Source organism: Brassica napus, chromosome C7 (genome assembly GCF_020379485.1).
Source record: "Brassica napus cultivar Da-Ae chromosome C7, Da-Ae, whole genome shotgun sequence".
Lineage (NCBI taxonomy): Eukaryota > Viridiplantae > Streptophyta > Magnoliopsida > Brassicales > Brassicaceae > Brassica > Brassica napus.
In genome coordinates this window covers 22,804,322-22,825,906 of record NC_063450.1, presented here as the reverse complement: position 1 = coordinate 22,825,906, position 21,585 = coordinate 22,804,322, and the positions used below count along the sequence as shown (strand labels likewise).

The window sequence follows — 21,585 nt, the reverse complement described above, 5'->3', positions numbered from 1 at the left end:
TAAACCCTAAATCTTAAATTCTAAACCCTATACCCTAAATTCAAACCCCTAAACCCAAACCCTATACCCTAAACCCTAATCTTAGACCCTAAACCCAAATTATATACCTTAAACCCAAAAAATAGACTATAAACCTAACTCCTATACTCTAAACCCAAGTCTTAGACCCTAAACCCAAACCGTAAACCTTAACCCAAACCCTATAGCATCTAAGTTTGGGGTTTGAGTTTAGGGTTTACCGTTTGGGTTTTAGATTTAAGATTTGGGTTTAAGATTTACGGTTTGGGTTATAATTTACCGTTTGAACTTATGGTTAAGGTTTTGGGTTTAGGGTATATAATTTGGTTTAAGATTTACGGTTTGGGTTTAGGGTCTACGACATGGATTTTGGGTATAAAGTTTAGGTTTATAGTCTAGTTTTTGGGTTTAGTGTATATAATTTGGGTTTAGGGTCTAAGTTTAGGGTTTAGGGTATAGGGTTTGGATTTAGGGGTTTGGATTTGGGTTTAGAATTTAGGGTATAGGGTTTAAAATTTAAGATTTAGGGTTTAGGGTTTAGCTGGAAGCGTTAGCGTCGTTAAAATTAGCGTTTTTATTTTTTGTACCTATTTTTTATATAATTTAATGTTTTTTAATTAATAATTTATGTGTCACTTTGATTGGTCCTAAAGGGTGGGATGAATTTAAAGGTTCACCTTAGGAGGTAAACCTAAGAGCAATCCCATCAGCAAACTCCACCAGTCTCGATTCCCAATGTGCATTTTTGATTATTTTAATTTTTTTTTCGTTTGACTTTAAAAAAAATAAAAATTTACTAGCCGAACCATTTGTGGGCTGCCTTGTGGCGTGTAGCCCGCAGAACAGTGTTTATACGGGTTCATAGTGAGGAGTTTTTGTGATATATGTTCATAATAAAGGGTTTTATATATTATTTTTTTTTTGAAACTGTGTGAACCCCCTCCTGATACTTGAATGCAGATGCTCTAAGTTCTGTACTTCTATTAACTAATACTCCATTTGTAAGTAGCCAATAATTAAAAATCAACACATGTCATAAATTCATTAGCTGGCATATTCTCAATTTGCCTTCAACTACACCTTATTCTTTGCTTTATTTTCGATTTCGACGCTTTAGAACGAGAGAGATTCAGAGGTTTGTGTTTGAACCAAAAAAAAAACACAATGAAGCAATCAAAGACGGTTCTGAAATATCTCTTCGTCTTTGTTTTGGTCACCCTCCCTCCCATGCTCTTCTTCTTCTCTACACAACAACGTAAACCTTTCTTCAACGCCCAAAAAGATCTCATCAAGATCCGACCCGGTTACAAGTCTTACGATTACTACATCCAACGGCAGCTCAACAAAACGCTTAACCCTAGGCTACGTACGATATGGATGACACGAGACTGGGACCGTAAGATCAAAGTATTCTCAAGATTCTTCCAAGATCTTAAGCGTCAAAACTTCTTATCCAACGCTTCTAAATGTCTCTGCGTCGGAGCTAGAGTCGGACAAGAAGTGGAAGCGCTGAAACGTGTGGGCGTGACAGACTCGGTCGGGATGGATCTTGTTCCGTATCCACCGTTGGTGGTCAAAGGAGACTTTCATCACCAGCCGTTCGATGATGAGACTTTTGATTTCGAATTCTCTAACGTGTTTGATCATGCGCTTTACCCGGAGAAGTTCGTTGGAGAGATTGAACGGACACTACGACCAGGAGGTATATGTGTGTTACATGTGGCTCTCTCTACACGCTCGGATAAGTATTCTGCGAACGATTTGTATAGTGTGGAGGCATTGGTTAGGCTGTTCAGAAGATCGGAGGTGGTTCACGTGCGAAATGTGGACGGCTTGGGTTTGGATACGGAGGTGGTTTTTAGGAAGAAAAGGGATTCATCAAAGTAACCCAGACTTGAATGTTTTTGCTTCTTTTTTTTTCGTGTTCCACATTTATTTTTTATCTATTATTTTCTATCGAATCACATAAAAACAGGATGTATTTTAAAATTTATAGTTCGTACAGTGTTCTAATTGCACGGTTGATGGTATTTGAGGTTTCCAGGTCAAACCTTATAGGCCAAGACTAAACTTTGGTTATACTTGATAGAATATGACAGAGAGTATTAAAAAAAATGGAGTGATAATATTAGTAACCGGAGTGTAGGTTGCAATTTGCTTGTTTATTCCCCTTGTAGTGTAAAAACATTTATTTGCATATTTTATCTTTCCACTTCTATGATTTATTTTATCCAACTAATTTACATCTCCTAAATTTTAAAGCAGTTTTCTAAAAACTAGTTTTTTTCACCACTCGCAACTACCAGCAATAGTTTTTTCTCTTTTTGAGAAAACTACCAGCAATAGCTGATTTATAAAAGTTTCAAAAAAGTAGTTGATTTATAAAAAAAATGCCAAAAGCAATTTTTTTTCTAACGCCTTTATATATATATATACATATATATATATTAATTAATTGTGAGTTTATACATAGTGAATAAAATAATAACATAGGAATGATAAATGTAAGAATCAAGATACCCAAAGCTATTTTTTTAGAAAAATAAAAAGCAACTATACAACTTTAACTAAGTACTATAGATTAGAGATTGATACACGCATCCGCGCGGATATTAGTTCTTACATTTTTATACAATGATATTTATTTTTCATAATTAGTGTTATATATTTTAGATGAGTTGTAATATAACTAATTATATTCAAAATAGCTAGACCGAATATGATTATTTTGGTACAAATATTCAAACTCGTTTCAGATAAGTTTGTTATTTAGATATTTTTAGGTTCCTATACATCAGAACCGAACTCATCCAGACTCATAATGACCTAACTGAAAACCTACATATAAATTTATAATATTCGAGCATGGTCTATTTTCAAAACAAAAAATAACGATATCCGAAAAGAACAATACATACCTAAATGGATACCTAATGTTCACGCCTAACTAATTTATAAACTAATATTTTTTTTGTCATCAACTTATACAAACTAATAAAAAAGACTCTTTCTATGTGTTTGGCTAAATTAAGTGAAATAAAAAGAGTGTTTTATTTAGTAAAATAATTATATAGAGCGAAAAATTAAGTGACAATAAATGTAATACCCTTTTTTATTTTGATTTAAGTTATTATTTTATTCACAAAAACATATTTTTGAATTATGTTTTTGGCTATGTAATTTTCCACCGATTGAAACTAAAATATATAAAAAAAATTTAGTAAAACAAACTAAACGTTTAACCATATGAAAAATCCGGTTATTTTACATTTTTGATTTTATAATTGGCACAAAGTTAATATTGATTAACTAATAAATAAAATTATGCAGTATAATTATTATGGTAATATAATTATTATTATGATAAATTATTATTATGATAAATTGTTAAGATAATATAATTAATGAAATTGTTAAAGTAAGTGAAATATAGAAACACAAATTAATGTAATTATGTTAATGAAATTATTAAAAGGATATTATACTTTTTACTATACCAATATCCAATGTTTTAAAATAATTTTCATTTATACTGATATTCACCAAAAAGTACCAAAAATTTCTTTAGTTTTAATAATATAAACTAGATTTTGATCCGCGCTTTCAAAGCGCGAGGATATATTTGTTGACAAATTTATTGATATAACTGTTTGTTAACTAATTTATTTCGCTATAAACATTTTCGTTTTTCGTTCGACTCTAATTTGCTTTTATTGGTTTTTGATTTCAGTTTGGTTGTGGTTTTTGGTTTAGAAATATATGAACAATTTTGGTTAGAAATGAAGTTGAGTTTTGGTTAAAGTGATTGAATATATTGATATTTTGTGTGGTATGGATATATAAAAATTTTGAATTTTTCGGTTCTGGTTACATTTATGTTTTAAATCATTTCAAATAATTGAGGTAAAATAAAAAAAAATCTTCATATTGTGAATCACCAATATAATAAAGTGGGAGAAATATTTTGAAAATTATTTTATTTACATATCTATTTATTTAAGGTATAAATTATATATTAAAGAATAACAAATAATTTTAATAACATAAAGTTACTATATTCAGAAAAAATGTTATAGTTTTTATTAAAAATATAATCTGTAATGTTTATATTATGAAAAAATTATAATGTCGATATTTTATATTTTCAAATATTTTAATTTGCTGAAAAAAATTAAAATGAGACGCACTATTACTTGATTTTAAAATCACATGCAAAAATGATCAAGTTGGGTCGCAGAAACCAATTCAACCATAAAGCAAAACAAACATATATCTTATTTTACCTTAATAGGTCCAAGCCCAATAACTTTACAAATCTAGTTTATTGTTTTGACTGACAAAATCAGGTTTATTATTAGAAAAGTCAGTGAAAAAGTTAATGAAATTTTTTGTAATTAATTAGAAAAGTCAGAAGCATAATCTTAAAAAAAATTCCGCTTTAATAGTATAGAAATAGTATAGATGCAAGTACCGAAAAGAACGAAGTATGTAAGTTATTAGATGGAACAAACACGCAACGCAAGTAAGCAACTACACCACAATCAATTCTCTACTTACATAAATCTGTATGTTGTAGCAGCGAACATACAGATTTAGAAAATAAGTGGTTCATGGGCACATAGAAATTAAAATAAATATCACATGGCCCAACAAAGAGTGACTTGTGGAGCTAAATGAAAATATATGAAGGGTTATGTGAAATAATACCCCTCTAGAGTGAAGGTAGTAAGTAAATGGATTCAAAGTAATAAATAATACTAATTACACGTGAGATATGTTCCTGATCTGAATTATAAACTCATTCTCTTGGAAATTTGGAGGCACAAATTAGTTACCTGTTTTCAGCACTGCTGTTTTGTTTTAAAAATAGACAATGAACACTTCACATCAAGTAACAAAAAGAGTCTTTTTTTAACAAAAAAGAAAAAAAGAAAAAAAAAAGAGTCTTTCTTAAAAAAAAAAGAGTCTTTACATCTTGTAGGGATTGGTGTTGAATAGCAATAACTTAACCAAAAAAATGTTTCATTTATTTTCATGTTCTTGTTGTGGAGCTTAAAAGGTCTTAACGAAAAAATTTAAAGCACGCTCTCAAGTCTTAATAAATTTACATAATGTTCATTTTGGAGTTACTTTATTTTGGTTGATAGTATATTGATGCTTAGTTACTGTAGAGACTAGGAAGTAAGAGAAAAACGTTATAGTAAAAAAAAGTAACCGGAAAATATATAGCTAAAATACTTTAAAAACATGATTGAGCGAGCGAATTAAGACATACTTCTTCTACGACGGCCGATAGAGAGACGCCAAATATCAAGAAGGTTCTCCGGCAGAAGTCCTGCGAGAAACCATTGAAGGGAATGAGCCCAAAATGGGGAGCATCGTGATCCAATTCCGATCTGCTCAACCGCCGCTTTCGCGTAGACTTCCGGCGACGGTATAAAGAAGCTTGGTTTATCAACTGCTGCTACTACTGACACCATCCTCGTTGCCACGTATAACGGCACCTACCACATTAGTTTTACACAATTACGTGGCTAATAGGATTATAATTTTTCTTACACATTACGTGGGAAATCATTAAGTATAACATTTAGTCAAAGAGAGAGAGAAACATAAATGAAAAGGTACCTGGCACTGGACGTGGATACCAAACTGCTTATATTCCACATGTAGAGATCTTGATAGTTTATCAACATAACTGCATGCACCGATTCACTTATTCGTTAGTTCATACATCTCTAGTTGATGAAAAAATAACATCACAAAATTCATTGAAGCACGTGTTGGCATTTTTATATTTAATAACATGATATCCCTATATATTAATCCTCGAGCATTACAACATGTTTTCGTAGCCACGTGTCATCACGAAAATGATTTTTAGAATTGTTAGAAAAATAAGTCGGTCCATATAAACATATACTATGTTTTTATTAAACTAACTATCAAATTAATTAATAGTGTACAAAAAAATATTTTTTCTTTCCTTAAATAAAAACTACGGAATTACCTAATATGGTTAACATATATATGACAATTAATGATTATGAATAATACATATTTGATAAAAAAAAATCTAAACTCTCTTTTCTGTTTAATTTTATACTATTAAAAGAAATTAAACAATCATTAAGCATATAATAAAAACAACTTGTTATAAATCATATTGTGCAAGTCCATAACCGGCCCGATCCATAACCGGCCCATACCGTTAGAGAGAGAGAGAGAGACAGCTAGAGAGAGAGTCGGCCACCTTTGGTTTTCCTTTTCCTTCTTAGATTATGATTTGTACTCTTTTCATATTTGTATTTCTTTTTCTAGTCTTTCCATTATTCTATGACTGTGTAACTCCCTATATATAAATGGCTCCTTATGTTTATGAATAATATAGAAACATACAGATTCAATTCTCTAGTTTCACAACACGTTATCAGCACGATTACGCTCTAAACCCTAAGCTAAAGTCTGAACCCTAATCTGATCGAGAACTTAAAACCCCATACTCAAGGTGTTCCCGATCTCAGCACGCGACCTCAGTTCGTTCCTCAGCTCGCGACTTCAGCCTGTTCGCGAGACACGATCTCAGCCTGCTCGACGCGACCCGATACCGTTCGATACCCAGTACGTTCACGACCCGATTCGCGACTCGTCTCAGCTTCAATCCGTTCGCGACAGACAGCAACCTGTTCGCGACCCAACAGCAACAACCAGCTCGCGTTCTTCTCTATTCGGTGGTCCATTCAACCCGACTTGAGGTTTAGATGTCAAAAATCAATAACTTGGATTTTGCTGCCCTAAATCTCTCTGGAGATAATTACTTGCAATGGGCACTTGATGCTAAGATCATCCTAAAATCCAAGGGACTCGTGAATGTATCACCGAGGGCAATAATGCAAGTGAGAAAGATATATGTGGAGCTATATTAATTATACGCCATCATCTTATTGAGAGTCTCAAAGATCAATATTTGACTATTGAGAATCCTCTAGACCTTTGGATAGAGTTGAAAACGAGATATGATCACCAGAGAACGGTGTTATTTCCAAAGGCTATGTATGATTGGAGGAATCTCAGAATCCATGACTTCAAGTCCGTGGAAGAGTATAACTCGGCCCTGTTTAAGATAGTTTCTAAATTGAAACTGTGTGGTGAGGATATAACGGATAAGGATATGCTTGAGAAAACCTTTTCCACCTTCCACACAAGAAATGTGTTGTTACAACAACAGTACCGTGAGAAGGGCTTCTCTACTTATGCTAATCTGATCTCTTGTCTCTTGCTCGCTGAGCAGAACAATGAACTGTTGATGAGAAACAGTGAATTGAGACCTCCTGGAACAAACCCATTACCTGAGGCACATGCGGCCGTAGAGGATAAGAAAGAGTCGAACCATGTCCAGAGTGATAGCCAACATGGCCGTGGTCGTGGAAAATGGCATGAACGTGGTGGTCGAGGACGAAACTCGTTTGGTCGAGGCCGAGGCAACTCATATGGTCGTGGCCAAGGAAACTCTTATGGAGGCCGTGGTCATGGCCGAAGCCGTGGTACATCAATTAAACCACAAAACTCAACCAAATCCGTGTGCCATAGATGTGGTATGGATAATCATTGGGCTACATGTAGGACTCCCAAACATCTCGTTGACCTCTATCAAGAGAGTTTGAAAGGGAAGAATCCTGAAGCTCATATGAGTTATCAAGATGGTGAAGAAGATTTCAATCATGAACGAGATGATCTCATGGATTATGAAACTTCAGATTGTTTAAAAGATCAAAGTTGATTTCGGCAATCTATGTTTTTGTGTTTTTTGCTTTGTGTTTTCTATGTTTTGATTGCTTTGAACTTATTTTATTAATGAATGAAAGTTTTTGATATAAAAGTCTCTAAAGTCTCATAGAGAGCTACGGCCAGGCTAATATCATGTTGCCTAAGGGTACGCATCTAGAGATATCTGATGCATTGTATCCACCCAGCTCTAAGAGAATCATATTGAGCTTTAAAGACATTCGAATGAATGGCTTTCATATTGAGACTAAGGGCGAAGGAAACAAAGAGTTCCTTCAGATCATAGAGATCGGCCAAGGCTATAAGAAAGTCCTAGAGTCTATACATGCGCTCTCTACTAACCTTTTACTATGCTAAGGTCGGAATGATAGAGACCAATGCTGGTGAGTTCACGTCCCAAGCGTTTAATGAATACTAATGAATACTAATGAATACTGTATGTCCATGGGGGTAAGTGTGGATCCGTGGCACATGTACATACACAGAATGGCTTGGCCGAATCATTCATAAAACGAATTCAGCTGATAGCTAGACCATTGCTTATGAGGTCTAAGCTTCCGGCCACAGCTTGGGGACACGCGGTCTTGCACGCGGCCAAACTGATTCGTATCAGACCGTCTAGTGAACATAGATATTCTCCATTACAATTGCTTACGGGTCATGAGCCAAACATATCCCACCTTAAGACATTTGGTTGTGCCGTCTATGTTCCAATTGCTCCACCACAGAGAACAAAGATGAGAACTCAAAGGAGGATGGGAATATATGTTGGATATGATTCTCCCACGATTATGAAATACCTTGAGCCAATTACGGGTGATTTATTTAAGGCCAGGTATGCGGATTGTCACTTTGATGAATCCGAACATCCAACATTAGGGGGAGATAGCAGTAAACTGGTAAAAGAAATTACATGGAATCAAACATCCTTATCTTGGCAAGATCCTCGGACTAAAGAATGTGATTTAGAAGTCCAAAGGATAATACATTTACAAAAGCTAGCTAATCAATTACCAGATTCCTTTGCTGACCCGAAAAGAGTGACTAAGTCATATATACCAGCTGCTAATGCACCAATAAGAATTGATGTTCAAGAGGGACACAATCAAGTTGCTACAGAGTCTAGACAACGTTTGAAACGTGATAGACCAATAGGTTCCAAAGATAAGAACCCTCGGAAAACTAAGAAAGGTGCAGATAATGAAACCGAGATGGTTGAAATCCTAGACACGACCGCGACCGTTCCTAAATCCCGGGACTTAGCCGCGGCCGATCCCAAAACCCTAATAGCGATCGCGGCCGATCATGAATGCTTAGATGCGGCCGACCCTGATGTATCTAATACTGATTCTTGGGACGCCAAGATTCAAGGTACTGAAGGGCTTGATAATAATGAGATCTCAATAAACTATGTCTTGTCTAGGATACAATGGAACAAAAAGAATGTCAACATTGATGATATATTTGCATGCAATGTAGCACTTGAAATCATGGATGATAATGAGGATCATGAACCCACGTCTATTTATGAGTGCACTCAATGATCAGATTGGATCAAATGGAAAGAAGTTATAAACGTAAAGTTAAAATCTTTAAAGAAGAGAGATGTATTTGGACCAATAGTCCGGACACCTTATGATGTTAAACCAGTCGGCCATAAGTGGGTCTTTGTGAGAAAGAGAAACGAACATGGTAATGTCGTTAGATATAAAGCACGACTTGTTACCAGGAATAGATTATGAGGAGACATACTCCCCTGTGGTGGATGCTACTACTTTTAGATTCCTGATAAGTCTGGCTATAAGAGAGAAATTAGACTTGCGGTTAATGGATGTAGTAACTACATACTTATATGGTCCACTGGATAATGAGATATATATGAAAGTACCAGAGAGTATTAAATTGAAAGACAAATCAAGTTTTCGAGAACAACATTGTATAAAGTTGAACAAATCACTTTATGGACTGAAACAATCAGGTCGAATGTGGTACAATAGACTAAGTGAGTACCTAGTGAAAGAGGGCTATAAAAATGACATGATCAGTCTATGTATTTTTATAAAGAAATTCGGCCAGGGCTTTGTGATCATAGCTGTGTATGTTGATGATCTGAATATCCTAGGAACCTCTGGAAAAATCTCCTAAACATTTGAATATCTTAAGAAAGAATTCGAGATGAAAGATCTAGGAAAAACGAAATTCTGTTTGGGATTACAACTTGAGTACATTAGAGATGAAATCCTTGTGCATCAAATGTCATATACAGAGAAAGTACTCAAGAGATTTAATATGGCCGAGTCTCACCCATTGTCTAGCCCCATGGTCGTGAGATCTCTTGGTTTGGACATTGATCCATTCGGCCCTAAGAAGGACGATGAGGAAGTCCTTGGTCCCGAAGTGCCATATCTCAGTGCCATAGGAGCTTTGATGTATCTGACTAGTCACACACGACCAGATATATGTTTTGCCGTGAATTTATTGTCTAGATTTAGCTCTTGTCCGACCCAAAGGCACTGGAACATGATTAAACATGTTCTTCGTTACCTGCAAGGAACGAAAGACTTGGGTCTATTTTATACTAACCAAAACAAAGAAGGTTTAGTTGGTTTTGCTGATGCAGGTTATCTTTCGGATCCACAAAATGCTCGATCACAGACAGGCTATGTGTTTACACATGGTGGAACAACCATATCATGGCGTTCCATGAAGCAGATAATCGCGGCCACTTCATCAAACCATTCGGAAATCTTGGCTATTCACGAGGCCAGCCGCGAGTCTGTGTGGTTACGGTCCATGACCAACCATATCCGAGTTGATTGTGGGATGACCGAAGGCAAGGACGCACCAACCATGATGTATGAGGACAATGCAGCTTGCATTGCTCAGCTTAAGGATGACTACATCAAAGGAGACCAGACGAAGCACATACTGCCTAAGTTCTTCTTCACGCACGAGCTTCAGAAAGCCGGCGAGGTCCAAGTCGTCCAAGTGCGTTCCAGTGACAACTCAGCTGACCTATTCACCAAATCACTTCCTACCTGCACGTTCAGGAAGCTCATGCATCAGATTGGGATGCGTAGACTGAAAGACCTTCAGTGATGTTCAGAACAAGGGGAGTAATACATGTTGTACTCTTTTTCCTTCACCATGGTTTTGTCCCACTGGGTTTTCCTGGTAAGGTTTTAATGAGGCAACATCTAAAGCGTATTACAAACTCTGTATGGTTATGGCATCCAAGGAGGAGTGTTATAAATCATATTGTGGATGTCCATAACCGGCCCGGTCCATAACCGACCCATACCGTTAGAGAGAGAGAGAGACGACTAGAGAGAGAGTCGGCCACCTTTGGTTTTCCTTTTCCTTCTTAGATTATGATTTGTACTCTTTCCATATTTGTATTTCCTTTTCTAGTCTTTCCATTATTCTATGACGGTGTAACTCCTTATATATAAAAAGCTCCTTATGTTTATGAATAATATAGAAACATACAGATTCTATTCTCTAGTTTCACAACACAACTATATTTTTTCTTATATGTTATATTTTGAATTTTTAAAAAGACTAAAAATTACTAAAAATGGTAAAAGTCCCATATTAAAAAAAATTGTAATCAATGGTTTAACTTTTTTTTTGTTCAAGCAAGATACAAATGATAATATATCATAGAGTGGGCGTTCGGATACACGTTCGGATACACGTTCGGGTTTGTATCGGATATTTCAGTATAAAGGTATAGAACCCGTTTGGTTATTTCTACAATTCGAGTCGGGTTCCGATATTTTATGTTCGGGTTCAGATATTTTGGGTCGGGGTTCAGATATTTAAATTTTGAAGAAAAAATAAATAAAATATTCATTATTTAAGTTTTTTGTATTTAAATATATTTTAACTTAGCTGTTTTTTTTTTAATTTTTAATATATTAAACTATTAATAGGTTTGTAGATAAAACTTTAAAAATAAAAAAACACTAATTTAGTTGTTGTTTTGAAATTTTAGATGAAACTTTTGTTAATGCAAGAAACAAGAACTTGATATGTATTTTAAGTGAGTAGCAAATGATTTTGTCCATAATTATATGTATATTATCTAATTTTGAGCAATAAGAATCATTAATATAAATATTTTGAATAAAATGAGAAAAATAAACTATAAATATAGAGTTAAGTATACTTATGTTTGGTTATCTTCGTATATCCATTCGGGTTCGGAGATTACCCGTTTGGATTCAGATATTACCCGAACTGGTGAAATAAGTAATTTGTTTTGTTGTTCTAATTAGATAATTTTTAGACCGAACTGGTGAATATATATTAGATAAACATTTATATTTCGAGTCTGCACTTATATTCTATAACATCTTGATATATTAGATTTGAATACTAACCTGTTAATATAATTTGCCGGTGATTTTTTTTTCAAAATTTTGATTATTAGATATGTATATGGAGTGAAACTAATTTTTACAGATGTTCTTTTTTTTATCTGACACTTATGTAACTCACTGAATTCATAAAAGAAGTTAAAAAAGAAACTTAACTCATGTCAATGAAACAAATACGAGAACGAAAGCACAATTCTGTAGAGGTAGAAAATGAAATCACTTATGGAGAGTCAATAGTAAACAAATCGAGAGCAGAAAATCTAATCCCCTTTCTTTATTATACAATCGATGTTGCCTATTTGATTTTAGTGATTTGTGTCAGCCGCAAAACATAATTTTATTTTGTGCATATGAAGTCTTAAAAATAATTAAAATGAGATGTAATACGTTAACTCTTCAACAACGATGATATATTTAAGAGAACAATATTTGTATTCATCATTTTATAATCGATAAAAAATCATTTTATAAACAAACATTATTATAAGAATTCATTCAGCGCGCATGCACTGATTATCATCTAGTTACATATTAATAAACAAGCTTTTCCGAATAACCAAATACATTTTTATCAACTTTGAACGACAATCGTACTTTTGATTTCTATCAAGGTAAAAGCGTTACTTAGTTATCATTTTATACAAATATCACTTTAGTTAGAATGAGGTTTGATATGCTCAAAGCTTCAACTACGCTAAGTCAACCATATGTTTAGGATGTGTGATCGTAATAATTAAGAATCAATTCTAGATGATCAAAGTCAACACACTGAAAATGTAAATATTTCCTTAATCTAATTGAATCAAGACAAGTTATAAACATGAATTCATATTGTCCCTACACTTAAATGATCAATTTTGGTTAGCTTTTTTTTCGTAACACCAATTTTGGTTAGCTAAGAATGCAAAATACTTATAATATTTATTCAGGCATTTCATCAAATATTTTTCAGATATTAAATAATATTTTTAATTAAATTAGCATAGAATAATATAGCATTTAAAATAAAATAATAAATGATTAATATAAATTGAAAGCTTAAGAATCATACATCAACATTTAATTACATTTATCTACCTAATCTAAAAGCTCAGTTAACTATTCATAAACATTCCTGATAATATTAATATTCATTATCATAATGTGCAGAACTAATATAAGAGTTTAAGACAAATCTCAAAATTAACATTTTACCCAAAAATATATACATCTCAATAAATCTCAAAATAAGTTTTCTAGCGTGGTTATTCTCCATTAATTACTTTAAGCATCTACCTAGCTTAAATGCGCGTATCTCTTAATATGGGTGGTGGGGAGGTATACATCGACCTCAATGGAGTCGAGTCATTAGACAATTTTGGATGATCAAGGTCCCCCATATACTAATGACTGAGTAGTTCCATATTTATGATACAACGACCACCAAGAAATTGAATACCGGAATGAAATTAACCTTAATCTGGATTATATGCAAGTCACCAATATAGCTGTAGTTAGTAATTTGAAAAGAAACCAAATTTTGTAGCCGTTTCCCTTATGAAGTAGATTTTTAATACCAAAACATATAAAAATAGACTTTATTTTGATTTGAAAACATCCCGTTTTACATTATTATATATGATTTTAAAGAAAGCTTATCAATGTTTCAAAAAGAAAAAAAAAGAAAGAAAGAAAGCTTATCAACAATATTAGAAAAAAACTGCTGAATTTTACTTCAAAAAGTACAAAACGGTAAACGTAAAATTGCAGAATTTTTCATTTAATTATATTTTCTGTAGACACCTTTAGTTCTAATTGCTAAGCAACTAATTTAAGTACCGATCTTTTAGTTATACCTCATGATAACCACTTTGATTTCCTATGATTTTATCATATACTCTTAGCTATAGATAAATTTCCATCTTAATTGACATAACATATCTTGTAAAAAAACAATTAGTGTTCCAAATATTTTTCTTAAGACCTCTAATAGTTCTGCACGGTTTTGTTGTTCATGAGACTATAATTTTGAAATGTGCATTGACCAGATGAAAACTAAATAAAAGAAAAGTGAGTGTGGAAAGTCTTAACGCTTTGGTGGCGGCGTAGATGGCGTAGAGAGGATGTGAAGGGACAACAACGGCAGCACCGGAGCTAATATTGACGATGGCTCCTCGACGGCGGTGAAGCATTGGTCCGATGAGTGATCTTGTGACCCAAGTGGTGGCTTCAAGATTAACCCTAACGATTTTAGTCCATGTAAGTTGGTCAACCTCGTGGAAGAACATGGCTCGTGGATAAGTTATCCCCACGTTGTTGATAAGAATTCCAACTTCAACGCCTTTGATTCCCTCCTCGATGGCTCCATATCCTCCTTCTGAACAATTTTATCATTATTCACTACTCAAAAATACATATTTCTAATTCTATATCACATTTGCTATATTTCTTGAGTATTGAGCCGAAGTTCATACTAATCTTTGTAAAAACCAAATGTTTTTTCTAAACATTAAGATCACAACATAAAATTTACTTAATTATGCCCAACTGAGTTCTTAATTTGAATTGGTTTATTATTAAATATTTGTCAATGATTTCTCCAACGTCTATAGCTTTGTGACGGATGAACCTTGTAACGGCCCGATCCCCCGGTGTCCGACCGGGGTTATCGAAAGGGCGTTATGGACACGTGTCTACTCATTTAGACAACCCTACGTGTCTCGTAACTGGTCCCAAGAGTCGACGGACGCATAACCTTTCTTTGAAATACAGTCCCACCCACATCCATATACTTCTACTTACAGTCATGCGCACAGGGAAATGGAAAGGGAGGGATGAGCAACAAGTTACTCAGTAAAGCGACTCTAGACCAGCCTGCCCGCATGACACTCTATACTACTCTATGCGGGAACTAGGACTGACTAGCCACTACAATCAATTAATGCATCTTAACATTTCATATCATCATCATTCTTTTCCAAACATTCTCAATTCTATACATTACTAACAACCTAGCGATCAATCAATACAATGATCTCACTCATTGCCACACACATCAAACCATAGACTTAACCGACTCCATTTCAACACCCTGATACCCGACCATGAACTAAGGACTCCTACAATGCACGTTTTTATATCCCGCGTCTCGCGGTTGGCTCGTCTTCTCATACTCCGTGGGTAACTCTCGCTAGACCACTACCCCATATTCATGTGGCTGCCCCAACGGGACACTACCCCACAGCTCCTATGGGTGCCTAGCGTAGAGCTAATCCACGTACGCCCTCTATCCTATATGATTCCCCAAACTCATGCTTAACCTTAACGTTATTCACTTATCCAATCTCATTCACATCCACATTCACTTATCCATTCACATCCTTATCCACTTTCACTTATCCCTTCTCATTCTCATTCACTTTCCTTTACACTTAGACTCGTACTCGTACTCATTCACTAGACGCCACCCGTTATCGGTGTCACACACATTACACATCGCACTCAAGTTCTACTTATAGTAACATTAACAATCAATAGTCATCTATCACCTTAGCATTCGTTTCTTTCTAGCCTCTTAGCTTTCATTCACAATAAACATATGGGACTACACAAGCCAATCAACAAGCATCAATTATCAACCAATCATCGTCACAACAACACAAGACAGTTCATTAAGTCCCATTTAGCAGTATGATGGTTCTCATGCATCATGATCCATTCATCTATATTTTAGCAATAAACATGTTCTATCAACCTAGCTCTCAAACAGGGTCTAATCAAACCTAACTCCAACATAAAGGAGTATACAGTACATGGGAACAAGATGGTTTCAAGACACTCCACCTTAGCCTAGATCTGGATTTGGATCTGGAACAAGAGATAAGGGGAATGGGATCTGAACAAATCTGGAACAAGGAAACAAGAGAGAGACGAGATCTAGTCACCACCACCAATCGGCTGCAACCACCACCACCACCACCATATGGCACCGGCGAGGAGGGAGAGAAGGCGACGGCGAGGAGAGAGAGACGTGAGAGAAGAAGAGAGAAAAAGAAAAGAGAAGCTTGACGGCTAGGGTTTCCTAATCTCTCTAAATCTTTGCAGGGTTTCGCTCAAGTTTCAGAATGAGAGAAAAGAGAGAGGAGACAGCTTTATTTATAGGAAAAAAAAGGAAACCCTAGGTCATTTACCCTAGTGGGCCGCAGTCCCAACGGGCTCTCTTTAAGAAATTTTTGGGCCAGGAACTGGGCCGTTACAAACCTAACATGGCATGATGGCTTTTACCCTCCTTGTCGCTTTACTACGGAACCATTGCAAATGAGCAACGTACACTGGATTTTCTTGGATTATTCATTATTGTCAGGAAATCATCTTATTATCCTAATAATTGGGTTCTAATATAATTTTTCTTTTGAGCAATGATTCTAATAGAGTTTATATAGGTCCATAAGTACTCTTAGCAACAAAATACATAGTGCTAAAATTTGTATTAGAGTGCCCTTCTCGAAATAATTAACAAATATGTATTTTAAGAAACATTTGGTTTTTAAATTTTAATCTTGTAAGTGCATAGTATTATTTTACTTTTCCGTTATACTATTATAACAAAGTCTAGTATATTTTGCGGCTCTCTTACAAATACACTACTAAATGTAATTGTGTACTCTATATATTCATTTATGTTTCGAATTATTTGTGCGGAGTAATTATATTTTTTATCCTGGCTGTTGAATCAAGATTTTTCTTTTGAGAAAGAACAATAATTTTTCCAATGTTACAATCATGTAGTAATTATATGCGTGAGCACACACACAAACGAGTAGTCGAGAACTCTGTGTGGACTAGCTCAAGACGATTGGCCGAAAAAGAAGTGAGCACTGAAATGAAAAAGTAAGAAAGTGCATTTAGAATTACCAGAGCAGTCAAAAGGAATGATCTTGATCTTAATTTGTGGAAACTCTTGTCGGAAATCATCGGAGACGGAAGCGAGCTTCGAAGGGTTTCTGCTGACTAGGATGAGGTTAAGGCCGTGTTTTGCTAGCTCGTGAGCAAAGGCTCGTCCGATTCCATCTGTGGCTCCAGTGACCATAGTCCACGAGCCATAACGTTTGAGCCGCTTAGGGTTTGTGAGTAGGAATCTCGTGATGAACCATTTCAGGAGAGGAAAGAATAGTCTAACGAGAGAAAGAAAGCCTATGAAGCTTACGACATGGAGATGCCATGTTCTTTGCATGTTCTTCTTTCTATCACCTTTTTAATTGTTTTTATCTGCTTCCTAATTTGTTTGGTCATGAGAACTGGCGTGGAGCTAACTCATTCTTTATGTAGGACAACTAGAGTTGAGAAAGAGAGATTTATTTTGTGCTCAAAAAAGAAAAAAAAAAGAAAGAGAGATTTATTTATTATTTTCTTTGCTCAATCTTAATCATATTACACAAAAATGATATTGAAATTATAAATTATAATAAATTGTAGCTTTACAAAGAAGACCAAGTCAATATGTCATCATACTATTTCTTTTTTAACGTCTGATTAATTATGTTATTACAACGATGAGAAATATTACATAGATAATTCTATAGTCGACAATTCTACCATCATATGAGAATGCACGTCTGACTGCATCGCTCCGAGCCGCCCTATGAGATTCATGTTCGATGATATGCCCTTGCCCCATGCTGAAGACCTCTTGTAACCATTTTTCTCCATGATCTGCATAATTTGTGTTTTCTCAATCCATATTTTTAACGTCATCATACTATTTAGGATATTTTTAAAATTATTTACAAAAAAAAAGAATAAGAAATAAAACACTTAAACGAATGTAACAAAAAGTTAAAGAGTACTTTCAAATACACATCAGGAAGAATAATGATTTTAGGGAAATTGTTTTTTTTTTTTTTTGGTCACTGAAGATGTAAAATCAACATATTGTTATCCAAAACAAGTGGCTTGGGAACCAAATAAAAGAAAGAGCAACAAGAACACCAGTAAGTCTTAGTTGCAAAAAAAAAAAAAAAAACACCAGTAAGTCTTGATAAAACAAAGAGAAACCCATGACGAGGGAAGATAAAGAAGTGTTGAGGTACTCTGCGTGATATAACACTAGTAGAAGGAATGAACGAAAGCCTCACGCTCTTAAAGATGGTAATGAGCAACCAGCGTCAGCCTGAATGATATTTGTTAACCAGCTTGGTTCACCACGAGCTACGCAAGATTGGTATCACTGACCGCAATCTCAGGAGCAACTCTATTAGCGGTATTTTTCACAACTTCGAGATGGCAGTGGTGAAACTTCTTCAAGAGTGCAGATGTATTAGCTATCACGTTGGAGGGGTGAGCTACAGATTGCGGGTTCTGTAAGGCTTCTGGCTTCAGTTGAGGTGATTTCCATAAGCACTCTGTTCCAATGAAGTAACTGGAGATCTTTTGCAACCCATCCTATTGACTCAAGTTCTGATTCTAACCTTTACTGTACACCCGTGAAGGCCCGACGGCTGTGTTCTAATGCTTTTCCCCCAAAGTCACGTACAGTCCATGCAGTTCCACAATGTGCGTGCTTCTAGACCCAAGAGGAACCTACGTTACATTTAATAAAGCCCTTACAAGTTTCTGGAATTATTGAAAAGGTCTTTCATCATATATTTTTATCTAAGATCGGTTTTGTTATTGATTTACACAAAACTTTATTATATCTGTGTTTTATCTATGTTAATGTTTAGATGACTGGCAAAGATAAGATTTTAGATATATGGCAACCTCTGATTTGCTCACTGAGTTGAATAAGGAATCCTTTAAACTCGATATGGACTTGGAGATGAAATTGTCGAGCATCATACTTAAACAGCTTGATGATGTTGCTGGTGATGCTTCTGGATTGGCTGTTAAATGGTTTGCTTTCTTCTCTCTGTAGATTTGGCTTTCATTGTCTTGAGATTTTTGTAAATTAGCTGACTGAATTCGATCTTTGATGTATGATTTTCTTCCAGTCTTGCTCCATTGGTGAAGAAGGTTGGAGAAGAGCATATTGCTGCTGAAGGGAAGGTTTTGATCTCATAAAGTTTGAGACTTTTTACTGCTAAAATGTAGCTTTGAAGTGAGTTTATTGCAGAGCAAGTATGATGGCGTGAGAGGAATAATCAGCGATAAGTGGTCAATGAGGATTCTTTGGGACTGTGCACTCGGAAGTGCAGTTGGTAATGTTCTTCTTGGACCTTTCGATTTGTTTTCTTTAAACTCGTAAAGCTTTTTTCTTTCTCTCTGAGAGACAGCCCCTTATGATATTGTGTTAGGTTTATACATGGTTGCTGTAGAAAGACAAACCCAGAACAGAGCACGTGCTTTGGCTTAAGGTTTGAGAGCTGCTGAATCACAAGCTGGTGATGCTGATACTCTCTGAAATCTACCAAATTCTCCCTCAGTTGAGTGTTTTTTTTCCTTCTTTTAGATACTATATAATAACATCTTCCAAGATAGTTTTTGATGCACTATCTTGTTGGCAAACAATCCTAAAACGAGTTCGAAACTTAGTTGAAGTTGCCTGAACATACAATTTGTGTTATGGAATAAAGCTTCTTACTTTTCTCCCTGGACTCATGCTATGTTTGTGTATCGCTTTTTCATTGTACTTTGCTTTCGCGGTATGTGTTTTCTTTAAAGTAAAAATATGTCACATCTTATAAAACCATGAGGGATTCTTTATTTTGAAAAATGTACATCAGGATCAGTTTATTTTCTAGGATAAAAAAAATGGCAAAGGGATACCAAAGCAAATGCTTTGGATTCGTTCTCTTACTATGCTTCTTCAGTTCAACTTTGGCACGCAGGGTTCTTAAGGATCTCACCATGATGGTGGCAAGTAAGCTAGAGATGAACCATGTAGTGAAGCGTGGGATGGTTAGTTTGAGCCTGAGGACAAGGTCAGGTCTGATCATAAAATTATTAAAAAAATTAAGAACCTCTAAATGAGTATTTGGGATAATGATGCTCTAAGTGCCTATCCTCCCAAAGTAAAAAGGCTATTAAAGAGACATATTGTTTGGTTTAGGTAGATCATATTAAGTCATACATAAACAAATGTTTAAGACAAACGACCACCTATAATAACTTACCTAGCCCTGATCGAATATTCTACGACTATGAAATTTAACTCGCTTAGAGCATCTCCAAAAGACACTCTATAATTTCAAATATGAAGTTTTTTGCTCTACAAAAAGAAATTTTAAAGGGCTTTTTGCAAGATTGACTCAAAACTCAAAGTCAAACCTAAAACTAACTCATGCTTTTCTTGGATTTTTCTTTTGTCCTATTCACCCCACAAGTTCATAATATTCACGAAAATGCCATCAAATTTTTTTTACTTTTTTCCTTTCCGAAAATGACATTTTTACTCTCTCACCCTCATCATCTTCAAGTAATTACAAGATTGCCATTGTCATCAATACCCCAACCACCATGAACAACCAATTTGAAGCTCTTAATGCACCTAAAATCGATTTACACTCTCTCTTTCTCACTTGTTATGAACTAAAAACAACACCTCTTTCACTTTGCCTCCATATTCATCCAAAAAACTCAAGCTTTTGATTCAAAATTTTTTATGGTTGATAGAGCCATTCAAGCATACTATTCTTGGTGGGTTACTTTCGTTTGAGATTCTGGGTGGTTGGAGAAGACTATGTGTGCTAAGGAAGTCATATCACTAGTTTAAGGTATGAAATTGAAATTTTTTCCAGATCTGTTCGTGTAAAAGACTTACTCGTAAGTAGTCTGGCTGTAGAAGACTTACGGATAAGTCTTCTGGTCAAACGGACGACTTACTTTTAAGTCGTCATCTTTGTTTGTTAAAAAAAAATCTAGAGAATATCCTAGACGACTTACTGATAAGTCGTCTAGGGTAAATGAGTTAGTTTTACATTTGACCGAATTGTGTCAGATATCTAACTTTTCCTGGACGAGTCGTCTCCGGGAAAACAAAAATTTCAATATTTTATTAAATCTGGACGACTTATCTGTAAGTCGTCTCAGGTTACTTTTGCAATTGGAAAATAAAACTTAAATATTTAACTTTTCCCAGACGACTTACGCGGAAGTCGTCAAGTAAGACGACTTACTTGAAAGTCGTCCATGATAAGCAAAGTCGTCCAGGATAAGCAAAATCGTCCAGATTTATTTCCTAGATTATGGTCAAACCTTGCTTATCTCGGACGACTTTCTCGTACGTCGTCTGCCTGGACGACTTTCAAGTAAGTCGTCTGGGTAAAGTTAAATATTTAAGTTTCTTTTTCGAATTGCAAACTAACCTGAGAAGACTTACAAATAAGTCGTCTAACTTTAATAAAATATTGAAATTTTTGTTTTCCCGGAGATGACTTACTGGTAAGTCGTCCAGAAAAAGTCAAATCTGACATAATTCGGTCAA

At 35.0% G+C, this 21,585-nt stretch overlaps 3 protein-coding genes across 6 annotated transcripts; 2 read left to right on the top strand and 1 right to left on the bottom strand.

Annotated features, from left to right (window-relative positions):
* The first annotated feature begins 568 nt into the window (after positions 1–568).
* BNAC07G11100D lies at positions 569–2,036 on the top strand. The gene has a single exon (XM_013871446.3). The coding sequence runs from the start codon at positions 1,183–1,185 to the stop codon at positions 1,903–1,905; it is 723 nt and encodes a 240-aa protein (XP_013726900.1). The 5' UTR covers positions 569–1,182; the 3' UTR covers positions 1,906–2,036.
* Positions 2,037–5,076: 3,040 nt separating this feature from the next.
* LOC106425361 (very-long-chain 3-oxoacyl-CoA reductase-like protein At1g24470) lies at positions 5,077–17,519 on the bottom strand. Its single transcript, XM_013866098.3, has 4 exons — positions 17,079–17,519; positions 14,256–14,541; positions 5,647–5,716; positions 5,077–5,522 (listed from the first exon to the last, which is right to left on the bottom strand). Exons 1-4 carry the CDS (start codon positions 17,395–17,397, stop codon positions 5,283–5,285), a joined length of 915 nt encoding a protein of 304 aa, XP_013721552.2. The 5' UTR covers positions 17,398–17,519; the 3' UTR covers positions 5,077–5,282.
* A 590-nt stretch (positions 17,520–18,109) lies between these two features.
* LOC106425373 (cullin-associated NEDD8-dissociated protein 1) lies at positions 18,110–20,102 on the top strand. 4 transcript variants are annotated; one of them, XR_002659913.2, is made up of 6 exons: positions 18,146–18,793; positions 18,887–19,055; positions 19,154–19,208; positions 19,276–19,360; positions 19,457–19,584; positions 19,973–20,102. XR_002659913.2 is itself a non-coding variant. In XM_013866110.3 (5 exons), the coding sequence occupies exons 2-5, from the start codon at positions 18,916–18,918 to the stop codon at positions 19,513–19,515; spliced, it is 339 nt and encodes a 112-aa protein (XP_013721564.1). In that variant the 5' UTR covers positions 18,147–18,793; positions 18,887–18,915; the 3' UTR covers positions 19,516–19,747. The 4 variants fall into 4 exon arrangements, 1 of the variants encoding a protein (XP_013721564.1); XR_007325958.1 differs by lacking the exon at positions 19,973–20,102 and having other exon boundaries at positions 18,110–18,547; positions 18,653–18,793; positions 19,154–19,360; positions 19,457–19,747; XM_013866110.3 differs by lacking the exon at positions 19,973–20,102 and having other exon boundaries at positions 18,147–18,793; positions 19,457–19,747.
* Positions 20,103–21,585: the final 1,483 nt, after the last annotated feature.